Below are 24,231 nucleotides of genomic sequence, written 5' to 3' on the forward strand. Positions count from 1 at the left end.
CAAACAGTAGTATTTTTGTTTCATCAGACCAGAGGACATTTCTCCAAAAAGTATGATCTTTGTCCCCATGTGCAGTTGCAAACCGTAATCTGGCTTTTTTATGGCGGTTTTGGAGCAGTGGCTTCTTCCTTGTTGAGCGGCCTTTCAGGTTATGTCGATATAGGACTCGTTTTACTGTGGATATAGATACTTTTGTACCTGTTTCCTCCAGCATCTTCACAAGGTCCTTTGCTGTTGTTCTGGGATTGATTTGTACTTTTCGCACCAAAGTACATTAATCTCTAGGAGACAGAACGCGTCTCCTTCCTGAGCGGTATGACGGCTGCGTGGTACAATGGTGTTTATACTTGCATACTATTGTTTGTACAGATGAACGTGGTACCTTCACGCATTTGGAAATTGCTCCCAAGGATGAACCAGACTTGTGGAGGTCTACAGTTGGCTGATTTCTTTTGATTTTCCCATGATGTCAAGCAAAGAGGCACTGAGTTTGAAGGTAGGCCTTGAAATACATCCACAGGTACACCTCCAATTGACTCAAATTATGTCAATTAGCCTATCAGAAGCTTCTAAAGCCATGACATCATTTTCTGGAATTTTCCAAGCTGTTTAAAGGCACAGTCAACTTAGTGTATGTAAACTTCTGACCCACTGGAATTGTGATACAGTGAATTATTGTCACGCCCTGACCTGAGAGAGACGTTTTATTTCTCTATTTTGTTAGGTCAGGGTGTGGGGTGGGCAGTCTTTGTGTTATATTTCTATGTTGTCTTTTTCTTTATTGGTCTAGTATGGTTTCCAGTCAGAGGCAGCTGTCTATCGTTGTCTCTGATTGGGAATCATACTTAGGCAGCCCTTTTTCCCTCCTTCAGTGTGAGATCTTGTTTTTGTACAGCTCAGTAAAGCCTGCAGAACGTGACGTTAGTTTTCCATTGTTTTGTTTTAGTGTTCTGAGTTAAATAAAGAAATATCATGAGCACTAACCACGCTGCACCTTGGTCGCCTCTCTATGACGATCGTCACAATTATAAGTGAAATAATCTGTCTGCAAACAATTGTTGGAACAATTACTTGTGTCATGCACAAAGTAGATGTCCTAACCAACTTGCCAAAACTATAGTTTGTTAACAAGAAATTTGTGGAGTGTTTGAAAAATGAGTTTTAATGACTCCAACCTAAGCGTATGTAAACTTCCGACTTCAACTGTATAATAGATTCTAGAATCCATCAGCCACACACACACACACACACACACACACACACACACACACACACACACACACACACACACACACACACACACACACACACACACACACACACACACACACACACACACACACACACACACACACACACACACACACACACACACTACATCAAAGTGGAGCAGTCATGAATGACCGATAGCCTTTGTCTTATGTAAGTTGATTGCAGTCTTAAGGAGGAGTAGAGTGCTGTATTAGCCAGTCCAATCAGTGAGTAAAAAAAAGGGGGCAGGGGCAGGCTGCTGGGTGGAGCGCTGTAGTCACTGAGACTCAGAACGGAAGAAGCCTTTTGTTTAAGGAATCGCACAAAGCCTTCCCCTTCCAACGAGCCGCAGCCTCTCCTTCTGTGGAGTAGAGGTACAGGAAAAGACAGGTTTCCTGAAGACTCCACCTGCTTCCCGCTTTCAGGAATGGCCCAAGCAAAGCCCCTCCCCCACAACCCATACGGTCCCTCAGCCATCTCAAGATGCAACAGCTTGAGACATAACTAGTCTATCATAAAGAGACTAGGCTGTTCAGTAGATCATTCTTGCTGTCAAAGACATACTGATCCTCTCTGAGACAACATCAATAATGCTGGGGCTGGCCAGAGCTTGAATGAGGCTCAACTGCCCCCTGAATTCATTACATGTCTCTGTAGGAGTTTCTAGTTGGAGGAACAGAGTGGCTAGGAGGACAGGGAGCAACAGGAGTGTGCCAAACACTGATCCTGCCAATCAGACTTAAGTTGAGTAACTCTGCATCTGCTGAAACTGACAAACATTTTACATGTTAATCTGGTCTGATTCTCCTCCATGTTCTTCATTCCAGACCTCCATATAAAATATACATTGCAAACTGTGAGTAAATCAAAATCAACTGTCACAACATATCAATAAAGATCAAACAAGCATATTTAGAGGGAAAGTAGATGAAAGAAGAGAAAATTAGAAAATATGTCGAAAAAGCACATTAATTGGAACTTAATTCTCCCTGAGCAATTCTTGGTGTTGTCCCTCTCTACCCAAAGTCCTAGTTAAACTGAAAAAGCTGGTTACAGTGGTTTCTCTGCTTCCTGTTTTTGGTGTGAAATCTCCGTTTTGCTACATTATTAAACGCAAACTGTACGCCACAAAGGATTTTCCCTTCAAAATGAAGAAGAGTGACTGAGGGTGCACCTGCGTCCTACAAATTGAAGGCTTGAAACACGGGGTCATGGAAGGTCATGGTAGATAAGAAAAATACAGCATGGCTTGAGGATGTCCTTCTGGTATGTAGATCCCATTGACTGTCCACTGCACAAGTCTTACCACACATTTTACAGACGAGCACTAAGCACATTGTCTGACAAGGACAGATCTGTTTTAGTCCAATTGGAGTCCTTTTCCTCTTAAGGTGGACTATGCAGAAATTGCTCCGTCATTTCCTGGTTGCTAAAATTCTAATAGCTAGTCCTAATGTCAGTTAATGTAACAAAACAAGCAAGTATAGTGTAGTGTACAAAATCATTGTACCATCGAAACCGCTGTAAAATATATTTTCCATAACCAAAAATATAGTATTTTAACTATTTGAAGCTGGTGTACAAAACCGAAAGTAAAAGACCCAAAAATAAAATTTAAGAACAGGAAGCATAGAAATAGTGCACATAGAACAGAATTTACCGCTTCTTAGACTTGCTTTCAATGCAAATGACAGACCTATACCTATCATTTCTATGTGCATTTGGACAGGTCTCCCAAAAAGTTACATATTGCAGCTTTAATAACAGACATTCACAGGGGAACACAGCCAGGAAGGATGAGGTCAACTGGCCAACGTTGAGCGTCCCTGCCAACCAACAGAAAGGGACCAAGGCAGGCTGGCTGGGATAACAGAAGACAGTTTGTATCGGTAGCAGGGAAGAATCTCCAGGAGGGCACGGAATCTGTGGAATCTGCTGCACACACACAAACCAGGGCCTTCTCCTGGGGAGGAAACCGTGCTTCACTCCTACTGCATGTCCTGTGTGTGTGTGTGTGTGTGTGTGTGTGTGTGTGTGTGTGTGTGTGTGTGTGTGTGTGTGTGTGTGTGTGTGTGTTTACATTCAACCTCTCCACTGCAGGAAGGGAGTAATGCATAGAAGATACCTTAAGAACAGTCACCTGCAGTGGTCTTTTAAAACAGTCAGCCCAAACAGACAGTTTTACAGTCATCCCCCCTGCGCAATATCCTGCGTCACATTCATTAGGAACTAAATGGGAGAAAACACAACCCAGCTTTGATAGAATATAGGGAATACCCATAGCAAATGATATGGTGTGCTATTGTAAAAATTAGGGTGACTGTCTGTCTCTTTATTATAAAAGTCTCCCACATGAAACCAATATTTGTTTTAGATAAGCTCAGCCGTGACCTGAGTTCAGTCTCAGGTCAGAAATATTTGTCTAATCTTTTCACTCTTTATTTTGTTTTGAATGGTTCCCAGAACCTAGTTCTCTCTATCAAGGCATAATATTTGGGGAATGTGGGAGAAGAACGCTGGAAAGTACGTCCAATTAGGGAAAGGCAGTTACTGGTTCCAAATTCCAGAAGGGAAGGGTTTGGTCATGGTAACCACTCAGGTGGGGGAAGATTACAGTGACCAACTATTACATAGTTAACAGTCAATTCATTACATCATATTAAGCTTTATCTTGTTTTAGGAAATGAAAAATTCCTGTGGTAATTATATACTGTAAATAGGAATACTGTGTGCTACAACTCCTGGATAGTTGTTTCTAAGCCTATACCTTAAACAACATGTTCCCTTAAAGCTCCCAGAGATCTCACATATGGGCACATTGTGCTCCAATCACGTTGAGTTCAGTGACCTCTCAGGAATATCCATGCTCTCATCTCTATCCCCCGCACCTACATATCCACCCCACCTTGTGTTGACTAGTATATGAGGAGGTTTCTAACAGTCATAATCTCTGGGGTCTGTGGTCCCACACAGGAACCTCCTATCTCCAGTCACCTGAGAAGCAACACCTCATGAATAACAGTTAATACAGGGAGAGAAACTGAGAGAACAGTTAGTATTAACATTTATGTGAATAAATGACAAGGTTTTGCATATCCTGAATCATCAGAAATAACCATACTAGTAAGCATTTTCAAAGCCAGAGAAAGTATTGTGCTTTGTGGACTATTTTAAATGCGTAGGCATAGATTTGACATACAGTGAGTGTAAGAGAATGGGTTCCTAGCTGAACACGTTCACTGGATGAAGATGACACAACCTTTTCCATCATGAGGGGAAGTGCGCAACACAGGAACTGCTACTTCGTTCCTGAAGCATACTCTTCCCTCTGTAGTCAACTTCCTCACATGCAAGAGAAATAAACACACAATACAGACAGACACCCCTATACCTGCAGTCCCACTGGTTACAGCACTCACATCTACCACACAGAAGACGTAGAAAAAACAAACAGCCATTTCCCATCCTGCCCACACCTTGACTGACAATAATGAATTGGTTTGACTACACTTCCAGTGTAAATTAGCGATGGTGTCTAATGGGTATTTCTACATGCTGGTTACCAAAACCATCAAGCAAATGTGACAGCACTGTTTTACAGCTACGAGGATTTAGAGGCACACAGGTGTACAGAGGCTCATCCCTTTCTAAAGCTGTGACTTACAGTAAGTCAGTGGTTCGGAGCTGTTCTGACAGGTCATTGGCTGTCACCAGGGAGAATGATAGGGAACTCAAGTGCCTGGAAAGCCCCTTTTCGCAAGGGCATCGCCATTGAGAACTTTCACCATTTTGAAGTTAAGGAAGGATCACATAATTCCATCCAGGTCATCAGGTGGGACCTGAGCAAACATGCCATACCTGCAAGGGACAGTAAATCACCAACCTTGTCTTTATACCTGTTCAGACAACACACTCCAGCTGCAGTATGCACTCTTTCAGTTTGTTTACCAACTCATTGAAGTAGTAGAAGAAGGAAACTGACTACTTCAAAATGGAGATGGCGTCAATGGAGCTGCCAGTGCTCTCACAGACGCCATAATGGGAAAAGTCCTCTGTCATTCTCATGGAGGGACTCACTAACACCCTCTATATGGAGGTGACAGGTGGGAGGAGAAGCAGTACCTTATCAATTACCATCTCTATCTTCTTTTTAGGGAAGAAAAAATATTGTGATCACCATCATCTGTGGCCGACGACTGTTGACACGTGGGCTCAACCAGAAGCCCTAGTTTCATATGAACAAGTGGAACACTTTCAGTACGAACGAACACATTAACAAACCTTGGGTCTTACTTGAAACTGACTAAAAGCATTTGAGTCATAATTCAAAACCAGGCTTTCCCTGACTGCCAATTGTGCCAGATGTTTTACTATGGCCTGATGCAAAAATAGAACAGCCATCATATCATCGTCATCCAGTCCAAGTCTAGGAAGGGGACCTTTGGAGCAGGTAGGTCATTGGAGAGAATGAGACTTAGCATCCTCTGCTTTAGCCCATTTCTTCCTTCCTGCTACGTACCGGGCTTTCAATTGCATCTAACCTCAAGCCGAGACACACTTCTCTCTGTTTGCCGACACTCAAAAAAAATGTGTATGATTATTATATAAATTCTTTAACAAAGCGAAACATACACAAACATCAACGACATCACACATACCCAGACCCACCTGCTCAGACCCCCTTCTCCAGCATCTGCATCCCTCTCATGGCCTCAAACGGCACCATCTTGTTTCTCTTCGTCGCCCACGCACTTTCAACATTTACATAATAAAGCAATTGACCTTTCCATTGTTTTAACGATGGAGGATTGGTTGATTTCCAGTTTTTAAGTATATACGTTTTTTCAAGATGAGAAGAGAATTGTCCCACCCATTGGATATCTCACTACCCCCCCATACCCCATGTCTTGAAATATGAAGACAGATGGATTAAAAGTAAATTTACATGGTAATACTTATGAAGGTCAACTTTCTAACTCTGCCCATAACTTCCAGATTTATAGCATTCCCAGAAGGCATGGATTATTGAGTCATTGTTAGATTTACAATTAAGACATGACTCTTCTGTTGTGCTGTAGAATGTGAATTTTGTCTGCATACACTCTACTGAGGGCCGGAAAACCACTGTAGGCCTACTGCAGACACTAACTAACCAGCCTGAACATGCTAACAAACCAACACACACGCCAACAAGCAAACCTGTAAAAAGGTGCTATCTAGAACCTAAAAGGGTTCTTCGGTTGTCCCCATAGGATAACCCTTTGTAGAACCCTTTTTGGTACTAGATAGAACCTTTTAGTTCCAGGTAGAACCCTTTTGGGTTCCATGTAGAACCATTTCCCACAGAGGGTTCTACATGGAACCCAAAAGGGTTCTACCTGGAACCAAAACGGGTTCTATTTTGGGGACAACTGAAGAACCCTTTTGGAACCCTTTTTTCTAAGAGTACAGTTTATCTACACACAACTGTTAACCCGCATCATTAAGCCTGGTATGCTCACCTATCTGCAGCTGCTGGTGATGCTTCTTTCTTAATCTATCTCTTCTGAAAGTTAGAGATTTGACAGCCCCCACCCAGAGCATGATATAACCCAGTTCACCATAACACATGACCCCCTCAGGAAGCAGTATATACCAGATAAGGTACAGTATCACCACAGTTCTGTTTAACTGGCACCACGTAGCTGCAACACCTCAAACATACTCCTGATAAACAACTGCCACTAAAACTGACTGACCTTGTTTATACCTGGGATGTACAACCCAACCAAAATCACCTGGAAAAAAAGAATAACACTTATTTCACTCTTTTGTAGCCTTTTTCAGTTCATACTTACCTGATATTAACCCATATTTACTATTTACCTAAACCCCTGTCAAGAGAGCTTCACTGTCTCTTCAGCACCTGAGTCAATGATTGACAGCAGAGATGGCATCCCATCAAAACCTGATCTGCTGTGGAGAGCTGTAAAACACCATGATGAGCTCTAGTAAAATATCTCAAAGGTTAATGATCTCAGGCAATTTGCATCGTCCATCCTCTCATTCTCTTCCCCTGACCATATTTGACACAGAGGGCCTTTCTAATGGAACACTAAGGCAGCTGTCAAAGTCACCACCTCACCAGCTTGAAAACAGCTTCATACACCATGCCAGCGGCTGCCACTCTGCCAGATGCCTGGTTAATATTTTCCCCATGTGAAGCCAGTAGAGGACTGAAGTGTAACTACTGTGTATTCACCAGGACATCATCATACTGTAGCCGGGTAACGTGTGTCATTATTACTACAGAATGCCAGGGTCTCTGAGTGACTCAACTACAGGGCAACATCCAGGAAAAAGACTCATGTTAAATCATGTTATTCTTAAGCAGTAAGGCCCGAGGGGGTGTGGTATATGGCCAATATACTACGGCTAAGGGCTGTTCTTAAGCACGACGCAACGCAGAGTGCCTGGATACAGCCCTTAGCCATGGCATATTGGCAATATATCACAAAAACCTGAGGTGCCTTATTGCTATTATAAAACTGGTTACCAACGTAATTATTGCAATTATTTGTCATACCCTTGGTATACGGTCCGATACACCACAGCTTCCAGCCAATAAGCATTCAGGGTTTGAACCACCCAGTTTGTAATTCATGATAACATCATACAAGAGATATTCTACTGCAGCTGTAATGGACAGAGAATGTGTCTTGCTCTGCCTGATAGGCATTGGCTCTCGCAGAGTTTTCCATGCTGCACATGGCTGCATTTTGTGCCATCGATAATGTCCAAAGTCTAGGCACCCTCCTCTGCCACGCGCCCCGCAAATCATCAACCCAGGCATTCCGCAAGCACTCAGCCGGCCTCTATATACAATAGATCTGACATGCAGTCAGTCCACTGCTGCTGCCTGCTATCACAGCAACTTTTAAACAGGTCTCTAACTCCTGGGGTTTTAATAAGTGGTAGAAAGCTGCGCAACCCCCCTTGATCAGGTGAAAGAATAACCTCAGAGATGACAAAGTCAAAAGCTCCATGGTTACTCAGTGGAATAGGACAAATCCTTAGCCTCGTGATTGTCATGTGTAATTTTGACAAGAGCTTAGTTTAGTGACCCTTTCAACCCCCTATAGGGGAGAGAGTTAATAAGTGTCTGACTGACAGACTCACTGTTGTAAACCTGGTTTTTCAGTCAGTGTGGCAGGGGTGAACAATGCACCCTACTGTCCAGTGGTGTAAAGTACTTAAGTAAAGTACTTAAGTAAAAACACTTTACAGTAGTACTTAAGTATTTTTGGGGGGGTATTTATATTTTTGACAACTTTTACTTCACTACATTCCTAAAGAAAATAATGTACTTTTTACTCCATACATTTTCTTTGACACCCAAAAGTACTTGTTACATTTTGAATGCTTTACAGGACAGAAAAAAATGTCCAACTCACACACTTATCAAGAGAACATCCCTGGTCATCCCTACTGCCGCTGATCTGACAGACTCACTAAACAGAGAATATCCCTGGTCATCCCTACTGCCGCTGATCTGACAGACTCACTAAACAGAGAATATCCCTGGTCATCCCTACTGCCGCTGATCTGACAGACTCACTAAACACAAATGCTTTGTTTGTAAATTATGTCTGAGTGTTAGCGCGTGCCCCTGGCTATACATAAATAAATGTTGGGTAAATTGTGATGTCTGGTTTGCTTAATATAAGGAATTATAAATGATTCATACTTTTACTTTTGATACTTAAAAAAGTGTATTTTAGCAATTACATTTACACATACTTAAAACCAAATACTTTTAGACTTTTATTCAAGTAGTATTTTACTGGGTGACTTTCACTTGAGTCATTTTCTATTAAGGTATTTTTACTTTTACTCAAGTATGACAATTGGGTACATTTTCCACCTCTGCTACTGTCCACCTCCATTTGAAGTTGGAACAGACTGGGCACCTATGGGATGGCTCTGCCAAAGGTTCGAATTACAAGTCACTCGTAGCGGGTTCACAAAAAATAGTAGACCATTGTCAATCACAAGAATTATGGAGGATGCCCATGTTGATATTTTAACACTAATGGGTGGGTGTGCCCTGATTGGGTACTGAAGTGCACAGCATCCCCAGACCACCTTTTCATTCAGTTCTCTAGTTCTGTCTCTTCTCAGGACACACTTTTCCAAAGCAGCTGTCCCTCCTCCATCCCTATGTCTCTCTGTCAGTGTGTTAGTATCAGTGTGTTAGTCCTACCCTATCAGGCACCAGGCCTGAGGAGTCAACATGGTTTATCTGTGAGGCCATGCTTCCTGTCTCTGACCTCCACCCAACGCGTTGCAGGCACACAAAATGTCTCCCACATCCAACTGAGCCCAGCCCCAGAGAGCCTGTCACTGCACAGATTGACAGAGACAGTGATGAAGATTAGATCACACTGCTAGCTCAGAGGGGAGAGGAAAAGGGCTAGGAAAGGATGAGAGGGATGAATAAGTGAAAGAGAACGTTGTGACATCTTTTGCTCACACTTTGCTGTCAGACTGTAGTCAGCTTTGATAACATAACCAAGCTCACCAACACTGCAGAAACCAACATCATACACCCACGATTGTAGAATATATTATACCCCTGGCCTTTCGTAACTCCATAGAATCCCTTTCAGACAGAACACACACAGTATAACCACTATGCCTGTGTGTGTTGTATAGTCTGTCCTGGTCCTACTCTGTGGTGTCATCGCTGGGCGCGGGTGACAGAGAGTCTATTTCAGGGTACCAGAGTGTTCCCCCCCCCCACCCCCACCCCCCCCCACCCCTATCCTTGGAGGGTGCGGCCCTTTCTCTCATTGTCAAGGAGGGGTTATGAACCCTGAGGGGTATGGAATGAGAAATGGAATGTGGCATTCTCCCCTCTTGCATCCCAGGGGGCTCCCCTCCCCCTCGTGGGGTCCACTTCGTGGGGTCCACTTCCTCGTGGGGTCCACGTCCACTTCCCTAACTGTAGGAGAGACGGTGGTGCTGCTGTTTTGGGCCAGAGTCACTCATTCACTTCACTACAAACCCACTACCATCCACTCTCCCCCCCCCCCACACACACACACACACACACACACACACACACACACACACACACACACACACACACACACACACACACACACACACACACACACACACACACACCGCTCCTCAGAAAAAGCCACTGGGTCTCAGGAAGAGGGCCATGGTGGGTGTGAATGTATGGCCAGAGCTCCACCCTGGGCCCCAGACAAGACTGGAGACAGAACACACTGAGCAGAACAGGAAGTCCAGTGACCTGCAGTGAGGGACTTCCAATACACCTCTCTGTCCATGTGATGCCTACAATTATTGGCTACTATTGTGTGCAGTAGATCTAAGGCCAAAATCACAGAGTCTGTATGATACAACTAAACCCTTATTAGAGAAGCAGATGTACAGGACTGACCGTAGAGCCTAGAGGGGGTGGGTAAGACAGAGTTAGTTACATAATACACTCACAAGCTGCTGAACTCTTACCCTCTACAAACACACACACACACACACACACTCACACTCACACTCACACACACACACACTCACACTCACACTCACACACATAAATGGATCCTTCTATTGAAACACAATGAATCCTGTGACCCTGTGTTTAGACCTCCACCCTGTCTGTCTTGTCATGTTGACCATTTCCTCTGGAACACACTGCTCAACAAAGAGGAGGGAAGGAAAGGGTGACTCCCAAACATTCTCACACACACACACATTCACATACACAGACACACGTAATTGAGCAAATACACATGAACACAGACGCCATACACGCGACCACACATCAAAAACAATGGGGTAATCGGGCTATATAAATGATATACTGTAGTTCTCCAGTACCATAGTCCTGTGTGGCTCAGTTGGTATAGCATGGTGTTTGCAACGCCAGGGTTGTGGGTTCAATTCCCACGGGGAACCAGTACAAACAAATAAAAACGTATGAAATGTATGCATTCACTACTGTAAGTCGCTCTGGATAAGAGTGTCTGCTAAATGACTAAAATCTAAATGTACCCCCAACAGAATACATTTTTGTTGTAGCCCAGACAAACACCTGATTCAGCTCATTGAGGGCTTGATGATTAGTTGACAAGCTGAATCAGGTGTGCATGTCTGGGCTACAATAAAAAAGTGTACTGTTAGAGATAATGGAGGACTGGAGTTGGGAAACACTGCTCTAGTGTACCAGATTTGACCAAAGTTACAAGGAATGCCATCAACTACTGTAAGAGGTTTGACGTTGACTTAAACAGCCCACGTTAGTTAGCATGTTATCCACTAGCATGCTATCCTATTAGTTTGAACAACACTTTACTGTGTGTATACTGTAGACCAGGGGTACGCAACTCTTACCCTATGAGGTCCGGAACCTGCTGGTTTTCAGTTCTACCTGATCATTAATTGCACACACCTGGTGTCCCAGGTCTAAATCAGTCTCTGATTAGAACTATTGAAAAACAATCAGTGGAACTGGTTTGAGGTCCAGAGTTGAGTTAAAGGGCTGTAGACTGTAGTAATTGTAGAGAAATTACAGCAATAAAGACTAGGAGTTTTCATTGTGACCAGTAGAGGCAACCCACTGTGGAGAGAGCAGAAGAGGGGGAGGGGGATGAGGGGGTCTGCCTGACTCTCTCTACCTCCAGCAACAATGACAGGAAACCAGCCTAAGCTTTCTGGAGTCTATGTGCTGGCCAAGGCCCCAGGAAAAGATTCCCACAGAAGCAAGCTACGCCAATGAGATTTAAAGAACGAGTCACAAACTAAGGTGTGGCTGCCCGTTTCCTAAAATATGTATTTTTATTTTATTTAACCTTTTATTTAACTAGGCAAGTCAGTTAAGAACAAATTCTTATTTTCAATGACGGCCTAGGAACAGTGGGTTAACTGCCTTGTTCAGGGGCAGAAAGACAGATTTTTACCTTGTGAGCTCGGGGATTCAATCTTCCAACCTTTCAGTTACTACTAAGCAAATCAGTCAAGTCGGTTAAGAACAAATTCTTATTTTACAATGACGGCCTACCGTCATTAGAGAAGCTCATGAAGAGTTGACATATTTTCTTTAAATGGCATAGGACAATGATATTGAACAGCCATTGTGGCTTGTAGTTGGTAAAGCTAACATAAATCATGTCAGGCTTTGTGTCGTCACTTGAACATGGTGAGGTACACCCAGAGACTTGGTCTGAAATACATAACTACCCAGTAAATAAACTATTACCCACTATAGGTCAATAATAAACCCACTAAATAATCCACCAGGAATGCTTAAAGAAAAGCTCTGGTTTCAAATATCTTTACGAGTTGCTTGCTCCTCGGTCACCAGGTTAAACCATTTAGTTAAAGCCATTGTCAACCCACGCACTCCATTCTGTGGGAGAAATAACAATATAGAGAGAGAATCCTCCTACACAGTCACTAAAGTGGAATATTCCTATGCCGGAGGAACCATGTTTTGCTATAACAAAAGCCTCTCCCCACTATGGCACACCACAAGGGCCAAAAAGCCTAGAGGCAGTGGGTGTGTCAGTGGTTGATCCATGCTCTTTAATAAGCAGCTTTTATATGAATGAGTAGATTACAGGCTTGGTATCTGGTAGAAACAGACAGCCAACTGGCATATGCCTACAGGCCTGTCTGCATGTTGCTGCTCTCCAGGCAAAGTCTCTATGCTACTGTTCTCTACAGACTTCCTCCAAGACATGGAACACACACAACCGCCCCTCCCTGAACAGCACAACTCAGCCTACTAGTCACAGTTGATTTCATCTGACACACGGAGGACTCTTTCTCTCCTGTAATTTGCCTTTAAAAACAGGCTTATGTAATCAGGCAGTCATTCATAAGGACTCCAGAAACACCAAGCTGACTGGCTGGCTGGCATCCTCCTCGGTCTCCCAGTGGAATCTCAACGGACCAAAGCCTTGGGTGATGTGGGCTTTCCTCAAAAGCAAATGGAGGGAATTAGGCACCTCACGCACACAAAACAATAACAACACAAACAGATAAGATAGATACTGTGGATAGAAAATAAACTTAGAGGCTCAACTCAAGGCATGCATCACACCCTTATTTTCATATTTTATCAGATGTTTAGAGTGGCTTTAATGACAGATCCCATAGGATCCAGCCAGTATGACAAGAGGCACCTAAATCTATTAACGGTGTAATAAGGGCAGCCAAAATATAACCTGTTGTGACTTGTGTGCTGGTTTACTGCATCCCTCTCCACTCCACTGCATTTTACAATGGGAGTTATATTTTACTGCAGGGAAAACAGAGAAAGCCCTTTGAATCCAATGGCTTGTTGTGTGTGCAGTGGCCACTTAAATGGCTATCAGATAAGGAATAGACAATCAAACTCAGAGTGCTGGAAAGATTATCTCTGTCCTTGGTTTCTAACAACAGAGAAGACTGCAATTCCTGATTGCATTCAAAACGTTCCATCTCTACTTTCCTCCTCTCCATTGCTTCACACCCCTGTTTCTCACTTTGCCTCTCACACACACAGACCAACACTCAACATGGATAGCACACACCACATCAGTGTAACCAAGGCAACTCCTCCTTGGTTTCCAGAGAGGGCGTTCCTCTTGGTCCCCTCTTTTGTTTTTCTTCAAAGACAGGGACAGGCAGTTGCTAAAGACGTCAGTGAGACTGCTAAACCAACATGCTGTGTATTCACTACCCAGGCCGTGTGTGTGTGTGTGTGTGTGTGTGTAATGTCACACTGACTGCATGGGCCAGGGTAGAGGAATGCCGGACAGGATGCAGGCAGAACATTCCTGGAACATAGTAATAATGGTCTAAGCCTGAGTTGTGTCACTGCCAGTGTTCCAGTATATAGGCTTACCACTTATCATCTTCTCAACCTTCACGCATTAAAGCAGTAAGTTGAGTTTCTTTAAAGGTCCAGTGCAACGGTTTATATCTCAATATTAAATCATTTCTGTGTAACAATGAAGTAACTTACTGTGATTATTATTCACCGTTTTAATTGAATACAAACAAAAATAGCTTCTTAGCAAAGAGCAATTTCACAAGCTCGGAATGCTGTCAATAACAGCTCAAATCTAGCTGTTATTGACAGAGAGGATTAGACCTCTCTTTCTTATTGGTATATTAACTCATTTACCATCTGGTGATGTCACCAGGAAGGCCAAAACTCCATCCCACCAAAACAGGCAGACATTTCAGGTGGTCTTTTTAACCAGCTCTTACACTAAAAGGGCATTATCATCATTTTCACAAATACACAGTATTATTCCAACATCATAGTGTGTAAATATAAATAAAACAGAGTAAAATCACATTTTTGCCTGCACTGGGCCTTTAAACTGTCAAGTAATGTATTCTCTCTAACTATTTCATTTAGAAAGCAAGCAAACACACTAGAAACCAAGGAAACATTAAACGTCCAACATGAAAACTACAATCCAACCAATGAAATATGAGCGGTACAAAGTGGGCTGGTTTGTTCATGTAACACTTCCTTCTGATGTGCGTACCAGCGTTAACTATAATACCACAACTCCATTAGGTCTGGGTGAGTTACAAAGTAAACAGAGGAACAATCGGTGTGTATTACTAAGACAAACAACATAACTGCGGCTGTTTTTCTATGGTGCTTGAGTACTTTTCCAGGACCTGTAGATGCTATACAAGTGAGGGCCATTTACAGTAATACATTTACATGTTTATTAATACACAGTACATTGTTTCCATGAGCTTCAATTGCTCTAGTCTATAAGGTTAACTAATGTGATATTGTGGTCTGATGTACTGAAACATGTTCAGCTGTTAAGGGGATCTGATAGATTGTTCAACATTGCACAACAGTATTGCTGTCCTCTACCTTCCACAGTAATGTCTGTCACTGGGCCCTTGCCTGGGCCTCTGCCTTGTAGTGTTAAAACACAGCACTGATAAGAGATGAGGCAGACGCAGCATTTAACTACCCTGCAGACACAGAGTTACAGCCAGGACACAGCAGGGCCTATTGGTGGGGTGGATTTGCTGTGTTTTTGGATATTGGGACGAAACATGGAAGTTAAGGGTGAGGGAAACAGGGTTCTCATAAGGTTTCTTCGATGACCCCCATTACCTTCCCTGCAAGTTCAGAGATTAAACCCTGTTGGAAATCCTGCTCTTAATATTGATTAATTGAATGAGAACACAGTGGGTTAATACTTTATTGGAAGTGTAATGCTGGAGGAGTTTAAGTCACAAACATGTCAACTGTATCCTGTACATGTACACATAGTATACACAGGATATTGAGGATGCCCCTCGAGCAGCCCATAAGATGCTGCACATGTGTCTGGCTGGCTGCATCCTGTCCAACACATGAGTGGGCTGGTCATGGCTGGGCACTGCAGGGTATGGTAGTGAGACTGTTGTTTAGATTGTTATGGTAGCAAATCACTCAGCAGTGAGATTCACTCGGAGCGCCACATTGGAACACAAAGACCCAAACAGACAGTGCAGTGTCAGTGAATACGTCTGGGTTATTACTTCACAGCAATAGAGGAACCAGAGAGAGGGGCTGAGAGGGGCTGGGAGAGCCCCAGGGGTAAACATCCGGGACACGGCGGGGGGCACAGATGTTTTGGAGTGCCCCTCTTTTCTTCAATGTTTGAATGAACCCACGTCATGTGCATGCTGTTAGCTAGAGGGTATTAAGAGGACGTGAAGACTAAATGTAGTCCCTTTAAAGAACAAATAAAGTTAGAAACGGCTGTTGAAAAACGCTATATATCCATTGTTTAGTTGGAATGTTTGTAAACTGTGTATTTGACTGTGATATAGTGCCTTCTGAAAGAATTCACACCCCTTGACTTTTTCCACATTTTGTTGTGTTACAGAATGGTATTAAAATTGATTGAATTGTCTTTTTTTTGTCAACGATCTACACAAAATACTCTGTCAAAGTGGAAGAAAAATCCTAACATTTGTACAAATAAAATATGAAAAATAAAACAAGAATATATCTTCATTAGATAAGTATTAAAACCACTGAGTCGATACATGTTAGAATCACCTTTGTCAGCGATTACAGCTGTCAGTCTTTCTGGGTAAGTCTCTAAGAGCTTTCCACACCTGGATTGTGTAACATTGGCCCATTATTTTAAAAATTCTTCAAGCTCAATGATTGTTGATCATTGCTAAACAACCATTGTCAGGTCTTGCCATAGATTTTCAAGCAGATTTAAGTAACTCAGGATTTAAGCCACTCAGGATCATTCACTGTCTTCTTGGTAAACAATTCCAGTGTAGATCTGGCCTTGTAGATCTGGCCTCGTCCTGCTAAAATGTGAATTAATCTCCCAGTGTCTGGTGGAAAGCAGACAGAACAACTTTTCCTCCAGGATTTTTCCTGTGCTTCTCTCCATTCCCTTTCTTTTTTTATCCTGAAAAACTACCCAGTCCTTAACGATTACAAGCATACCCATAACATGATGCAGCCACCACTATGCTTGAAAATATGGAAAGTGGTACTCAGTAATGTGTTGTATTGGATTTGCTCCAAACATAACAGTTTGTATTGAGGAAAAAAAGTTGCTTTGCCACATTTTTTGCAGTATTACTTTAGTGCCTTGTTGCAAACCGGATGTATGTTTTGGAAAATTGTTATTCTGTAAAGGGTTTCTTCTTTTCACTCTGTCCATTGGGTTAGTATTGTGGAATAACTACAATGTTTCTGATCCATCCACCGTTTTCTGCAATCACAGCCATTCAACTCTGTAACTGTTTAAAGTTACCATTGCCCTCCTGGTGAAATCCCTGAGTGGTTTCCTTCCTTTCTGGCAACTGAGTTAGGAAGGATGCCTGTATCGTTTTAGTGACTGGGTGTATTGATACACCATCCAACATGTAACTTCAACATTGTAACTTCACAATGCTCAAAGGGATATTCAATGTCTGCTTTTACATTTTTTACCAATAGGTGCCCTTCTTTGCGAGGCATTGGAATACCTCCCTGGTCTTTGTGGTTGAATCTGTGTTTGAAATTCACTGCTCGTGTCACGGTCGTCGTAGTAAGTGGACCAAGGCGCAGCGGGTCGAGTGCTCATCTTAATTTTATTAGTGAACACTTAAATAAACAAAACAAGAAACGAACTAACAGTCTTGCAGGCTAAATAAAGCAGTGCTAAGAACAACCTCCCACAATTCCCAAAACAAACATACTCCTAATTATAGGACCTTCAATCAGAGGCAACAATAACCAGCTGCCTCCAATTGAAGGCCCCAATCCCAAATACCTAAACATAGAAATAAACACCCTAGACTCGACATAGAAATATACAATATAGAACTAAACCAAAACCCCGGAATACATCAAACACCCCTCTACATAAACACACACCCCGAACCATATAAAACAAATACCTCCTGCCACGTCCTGACCAAACTATAATAACAAATAACCCCTTTACTGGTCAGGACGTGACAGTACCCCCCCCCCCCCCCCCCCCCCAAAAGGTGCAGACACCGGATGCACCTAACAACCAAAAATATCTACAAAAATAAACCCCTAAACTAAAGGGAGGGAAGGGAGGGTGGCTGCCGTCACCGACAGCTCCCGTGCTACACCCCCCCTCCCCAAACCTCCTACAGTGGAGGTGGCTTAGGCTCAGGCCTTAGTCCCCCACCTGACCAGTCCACCCCTACTGAATACCTTGGCTTGAAGCATGTCACTGTAGACCCTGGACTGTACTCTGGGAGCTCCGGACTGTAGGCCGACTCTGGGAGCTCCGGACTGTAGGCCCTCTCACTCGGTACCGGACTGTAGGCCGTCTCACTCGGTTCCGGACAGTGGGCCGTCTCACTCGGTTCCGGACAGTGGGCCGTCTCACTCGGTTCCGGACAGTGGGCCGTCTCTTTACGGGGCACTGTCGCCGGAAGCTCTGGACGAAGCACTGTTGCCGGACACTCTGGACGAGGTACTGTCGTCGGAAGCTCGGGACTGGGCTGACGCACTGGAAGCCTGGTGCGTGGTGCTGGTACTGTAGGTATCAGACTGGAGACACGCACCTCAGGGCTAGTGCGAGGAGCGGGAACAGGATACACTGGGCCGTGAAGCATTACTGGCGGTCTGGAGCATACAACCCCTACGGCCTGAGTGCTCACTCGAGTATGGCACTTGCGAGGGGCTGGAATCATTTTCACCGGACTGTTCGTGCTCATAGGCGAGATCGTGCGCACTTCCGCATAGTACGGTGCTCCTCTGATCCTCTGTTCCCCATAATAATCACGGATAGTTGGCTCAGGTCTACTGCCTGCCCTAGCCAAACTACCCGTGTGCCCCCCAATTTTTGTTGGGGGGGGGGCTGCCTCTCCGGCTTCCTTGCCAGCCGTGTTCCCATTTAATAATCCCAGTCTTCACTCCACCTTCGCTGTTCCTCCCTCGCTATTTCCACCTGTCTCCATGGGAGGCGATTACTTCCAGCCTGGATCTCCTCCCATGTGTAGGATCCTTTACCCTCCAAGATGTCTTCCCAAGTCCAGTACTCCTTATAGTCCACCTGCTGCTCCTTTCTCCGCTGCTTGGTCCGTTGGAGGTGGGAGGTTCTGTCACGTTCGTCGTAGTAAGTGGACCAAGGCACAGCGGGTCAAGTGCTCATCTTAATTTTATTAGTGAACACTTAAATAAACAAAACAAGAAACAAACGAACTAACAGTCTTCCAGGCTAAATAAAGCAGTGCTAAGAACAACCTCCCACAATTGCCAAAACAAACATACTCCTAATTATAGGACTTTCAATCAGAGGCAACAATAACCAGCTGCCTCCAATTGAAGGCCCCAATCCCAAATACCTAAACATAGAAATAAACACCCTAGACTCGACATAGAAATATACAATATAGAACTAAACCAAAACCCCGGTATACATAAATCAAACACCCCTCTACATAATCACACACCCCGAACCATATAAAACAAATACCCCCTGCCACGTCCTGACCAAACTATAATAACAAATAACCCCTTCACTGGTCAGGACGTGACAGCTCGACTGAGGAACCTTACACTACTTGTATGTGTGGGGTACAGAGATGAGGTAGTATTCTAAAATAATGTTTAACACTAGTATTTGAGTCCATGCAACTTATTATGTGACTTGTTAAGCAAATGTTTACGCCTGAACTTATTTAGGCTTGCCATAACAAAGGTGTTGTCACATGTATTGCCGAGTTGAAGGGAGGACCAATACGCAGCAGGAATGTGGATGCTCATCTTTTAATTAGATATAATGAAGCATACACAAAAAAACAAGAACGACGAAGGACAGTTTCACAGGCTAAAGCAATAATACTTAGCAGTGCAAAATGTAACTACCCACAAATGACAAACCAAACACACACCTACTTATAGGACTCCCAATCAGAGGCAACTAGAAACACCTGCCTCCAATTGAGAGTCCAGCACCCAAACCTACACATAGAAAAACTAACCTAGAACATACTAATTCAGAAACATACACCCAAAACCCAGGAACACATAAATAACACACCCCTCTAAACCACACACAAAAAAAAAACACCATACAAAAACAACATACCTCTGCCACGCCCTGACCAAATATAATACAAATAATACCTAAATACTGGTCAGGACGTGACATTACCCCCCCCCCCCCCCCCTAAAGGTGCATACACTGAATGCACCTAAACAAAGACAAACCAACAAAAAAAAAGAAACCCCTAAACTAAAGGGAGGGAAGGGAGGGTGGCTGCCGTCAACGACGGCACCTGTGCTACACCCCCCCTCCCCAACCCACCTAAACTGGAGGTGGCTCCGGCTCAGGCCTACTGCCCTCCAGACTGCAGACAGACTTGCTCAGTTTCGGGCCATAGGCAGACTCCCATCGTTCCGAATCGTAGGCAGACCTCTTCCGTTCCACACTGTAGGCAGACTCATTCGATACACAGTTAATCATATTTAGCTCCGGATTGTCAACAGACTTACTCAGTTCCGGGTTGCTGATCGACTCCCTTGGTTCCGGGTCGCAGGCAGACCCCTTCGGTTCCGGGTCGCAGGCAGACCCCTTCGGTTCCGGGTCGCAGGCAGACCCCTTCCGTTCCGGGTCACAGGCAGACCCCTTCCGTTCCGGGTCACAGGCAGACCCCTTCGGTTCCGGGTCACAGGCAGACTCCCTCGGTTCCGGGTCACAGGCAGACTCCCTCGGTTCCGGGTCACAGGCAGATTCCTTCGGTTCCGGGTCACAGGCAGACTCCCTCGGTTCCGGGTCACAGGCAGACTCCCCCGGTTCCGGGTCACAGGCAGGCTCCCTCGGTTCCGGACTAGACACTGTTGCCGGATACTCTAGACTGCACACTGTTGCCGGATACTCTGGACTGCACACTGGTGCCGGATACTCTGGACTGCACACTGGTGCCGGATACTCTGGACTGCACAATGGTGCCGGATACTCTGGACTGCACAATGGTGCCGGATACTCTGGACTGCACACTGGTGTCGGATCCTCTGGACGGGGCACAGTCTCCGAACTCTCGAGGCTGGACTGACGCACTGGAAGCTTGGTGTGTGGGGCTGGTACTGGTCGTGCCAGACTGGAGGTACGCACTTCCGGGTCAGCACGAGAGGCGGGAACTGGAAAGACTGGGCCATGGAGGCGCACAGGTGGTCTTGCTCGCACCTCCTGCACAACCCGTCCTGGCTGGGTGGAACTAGCAGCCCTGTACGAGCGGGGTCCTAGTACAGGGCAAACTGGGCTGTGCAGGGGCTTGATAGTTACCGTGCGTAGAGCGGGCGTAGGGTAGCCTGGTCCTAGGAGGCGTACCGGCGACCAGACGCGCTGCGCAGGCATCCTCCTACCAGGCTGGATGCCCACTCTAGCAGCGTATCTGCAAGGGGCTGGAATAGCTCGCACGGGACTGTGCGAGCGTATGGGCGAGATCGTGCGCACTTCTCCAAACTTCGGAGACAAACTTCTCCATGTAAGCACGGGTAGCTGGCTTATGGCTTTTCCTTGGCCTAGCCAATCTACCCGTGTGCCCCCCCAAAAAAAAAATATTGGGGGTGCCTCTCGTGCTTCTCCATCCGCGCGTTCATGGCCTCATATCGCCGCCTCTCAGCCTTCGCTTCCTCGATCTCTTCCCGTGGGCGACGGTATTCCCCAGCCTGGTGCCAAGGTCCAGCCCCGTCCAGAATCTCTTCCCAAGTCCATCTCTCATCATAGTCCAAATAATCCACCTGCTGATCCTTTCTCTGCTGCTTGGTCCTGTTGTGGTGGGTAGTTCTGTCACATGTATTGCCGTGTTGAAGGGAGGACCAATACGCAGCAGGAATGTGGATGCTCATCTTTTAATTAGATATAATGAAGCATACACAAGAAACCAAGAACGACGAAGGACAGTTTCACAGGCTAAAGCAATAATACTTAGCAGTGCAAAATGTAACTACCCACAAATGACAAACCAAACACACACCTACTTATAGGACTCCCAATCAGAGGCAACTAGAAACACCTGCCTCCAATTGAGAGTCCAGCACCCAAACCTACACATAGAAAAACTAACCTAGAACATACTAATTCAGAAACATACACCCAAAACCCAGGAACACATAAATAACACACCCCTCTAAACCACACACAAAAAAAAACACCATACAAAAACAACATACCTCTGCCACGCCCTGACCAAATATAATACAAATAATACCTAAATACTGGTCAGGACATGACAGGTGTAGAATAATTACTGACTCAAGAAATGTCAGCTTTTAATTTTGTATTTCTCTGAGAGTGATGTGGATATATAGCGTTTTGCTAAAAAAGAAAAAACATGATTATTTATACCTCTGAAATAAACACATGAAGTTATAGATTTTTTTTTAAATACATGTCTGTCAATGAACAACCTCATGACATGATGAGATAGTGAAAAAACACACCAATCTCTTTCATAAGTTATTTAAACAACAAAAGCTAATTTACCAAAATGTCTGAAAATGGATATATAGCATTTTGGAATGAAACTCTTAATTTGTTTTCATAGACAACGGGAGGTCATAATCAAGGACTAAGAATTGGATTTGGATTTGTTTCTTGTGCTCCATTGTGGGTGCATTACATTGCGAGTCATGAAAACATAAAAACACCAGAAATATGTTGGATGTGGTGTGTTCAAAGACATCTGCTTCAGTAAAGCTCAAATTCTTTCTCTTCAACCCCAATGTCAAGTGTCAGTTTTTTATCAAACCTCAGAACAACTACACCAAAAATGTTGTTGCCCTTTCCCCCAAATGTGTGTGGTGTGCAGCATCACTGTCAAATTAACTTGAACTCGAGGCTGAAGCAGGCTGTTTGTCCTTCCTCTCTTATACCCCCCCAAGCACCCCCCTCATACCCCCCCCCCCCCCCCCCCCCCCCCCCCCCCCCCCCCCCCACCACCACCCACAACAAATGTGCAGCCAACTGACTCGCCTACAACCTGCTATCTCTGCCAAAACTGCTACAATGAAGAGAGTGGGAATATTGGACTTTGCAGCTGACCATTAAATTGTTATTTTCACCGTGCACTTATACAACAGAAGACTGAAAAGTTAAAATAATCTAATTACATTGCTGGTGAATACATGGATGAATAAAAAAAACCATCTCATTCGTTTAATTGAAATCCCTAGGACAGTGTCAGTGGTACTATTACGCAAACTGTAACTGAATCTCTATTGTATATTTGCAGAATATAGCTTACTGTGACCACCAGGCTACATCAATGACCCCATATAAGAATTTCATTGATTATTCAGGTTTTGCACTTTGGCACACTCACCTTCTCAGAGTTGATGCTCAGCTTTTTCTCAACATGGCTATGGAGCTCTACGTGGCCATGGAGTTCTCCGTTATTTTCTGGGATGGGTGTGGATTCTCTCGGTGTCCCGCATGGTGTCCCGTTCTCCTTAACGTCTTCGCTTTCTGACTCGTCGTCGCTGGGTAAAGGAATGCGCTCCGTGACATATTCTTTGAGACACTTCATCTTGTGTTTTTTCAACAGTTGCTCAGTGTCCTGGTCGACAACAATGAGTTCGAGCTGGCCCACCGTGGCTCTTATCCGGGACACAACCTGTTGATGGCTCTCGCTCTCCACGTTCTCCCCGTTAACGAACACTAATCGGTCCCCCGCGCGAATCCCAGAAATTTCAGACGGACTGTCGGGCTCCACAAGCCGTATGAACTGCCCGGTCTTACCCTTCTCACCGTGGAGATGGAACCCATAACCATTGTCCCCTTTCTCTAGCAGGCAGAGTCTTGGCCGATTATCTTCGCTTTTGCTGGGCATCGTTTCTGCTATTTATTTCACCAATTCAACCCGTTGCTTGTGAGAATGATTGTTCACTAGCTAGAAGTTTCCAAGAAAACTCAGTTTGGGATGCTGAGCACGAGTGGTACCCGTCAACAGGAATCTCTACCGTTCTCAAGGAAGAGCGTATGGCATCCAATCGGTCTGTTTATAAGGCGCCGTCCGTGGTGACTGGATGTCACCCGCAATCGCAACTCACTTTCAAAAGCAACTCCTAAACTGTGTGCATACAGGGGATGTATGCCAACCCGAGATGTGTCGCCAAAACCTGAAGTTCCACTAACTATATGTATGCGTTGACTTTTCACCAAAACTCTATTCTCTAATCTGACACGGATTTAAACTCAGTAGATTACTTTATAAAGGACAGTGACGTAGGTGGAGAAGACAGATAGTAACACCAATCACTACTCAAATACCCCAGGAGGAGGGAGGCGCATAAATTAATGGGGCATGCATGCTATTGGCCCTAATGATCGACAAGTGCATGCGCAAAAATGATTGCTGCTGCTGCCATGTTGTGACAAATCCATGTGGTCCTTCTGTAAACATATGGTACTGTATCACAGGAGGTTGGTGATACGGTATCAACAACATCAAACATAT

General features: G+C 44.4%; 1 protein-coding gene across 1 annotated transcript in view; it reads right to left on the minus strand.

Moving 5' to 3' along the window:
• Positions 1 to 23,975, minus strand: part of nherf1b (NHERF family PDZ scaffold protein 1b) — a 35,191-nt gene extending 11,216 nt beyond the window's left edge. The window contains exon 1 of the mRNA XM_014203504.3: positions 23,098 to 23,975. Coding sequence (XP_014058979.1) covers positions 23,098 to 23,604 — 507 coding nt within the window. The 5' untranslated portion in view covers positions 23,605 to 23,975. The remainder of the gene's footprint in view (positions 1 to 23,097) is intronic.
• Positions 23,976 to 24,231: the final 256 nt, after the last annotated feature.

Source organism: Salmo salar, chromosome 06, assembly GCF_965601325.2.
Source record: "Salmo salar chromosome 06, fSalSal1, whole genome shotgun sequence".
NCBI lineage: Eukaryota > Metazoa > Chordata > Actinopteri > Salmoniformes > Salmonidae > Salmo > Salmo salar.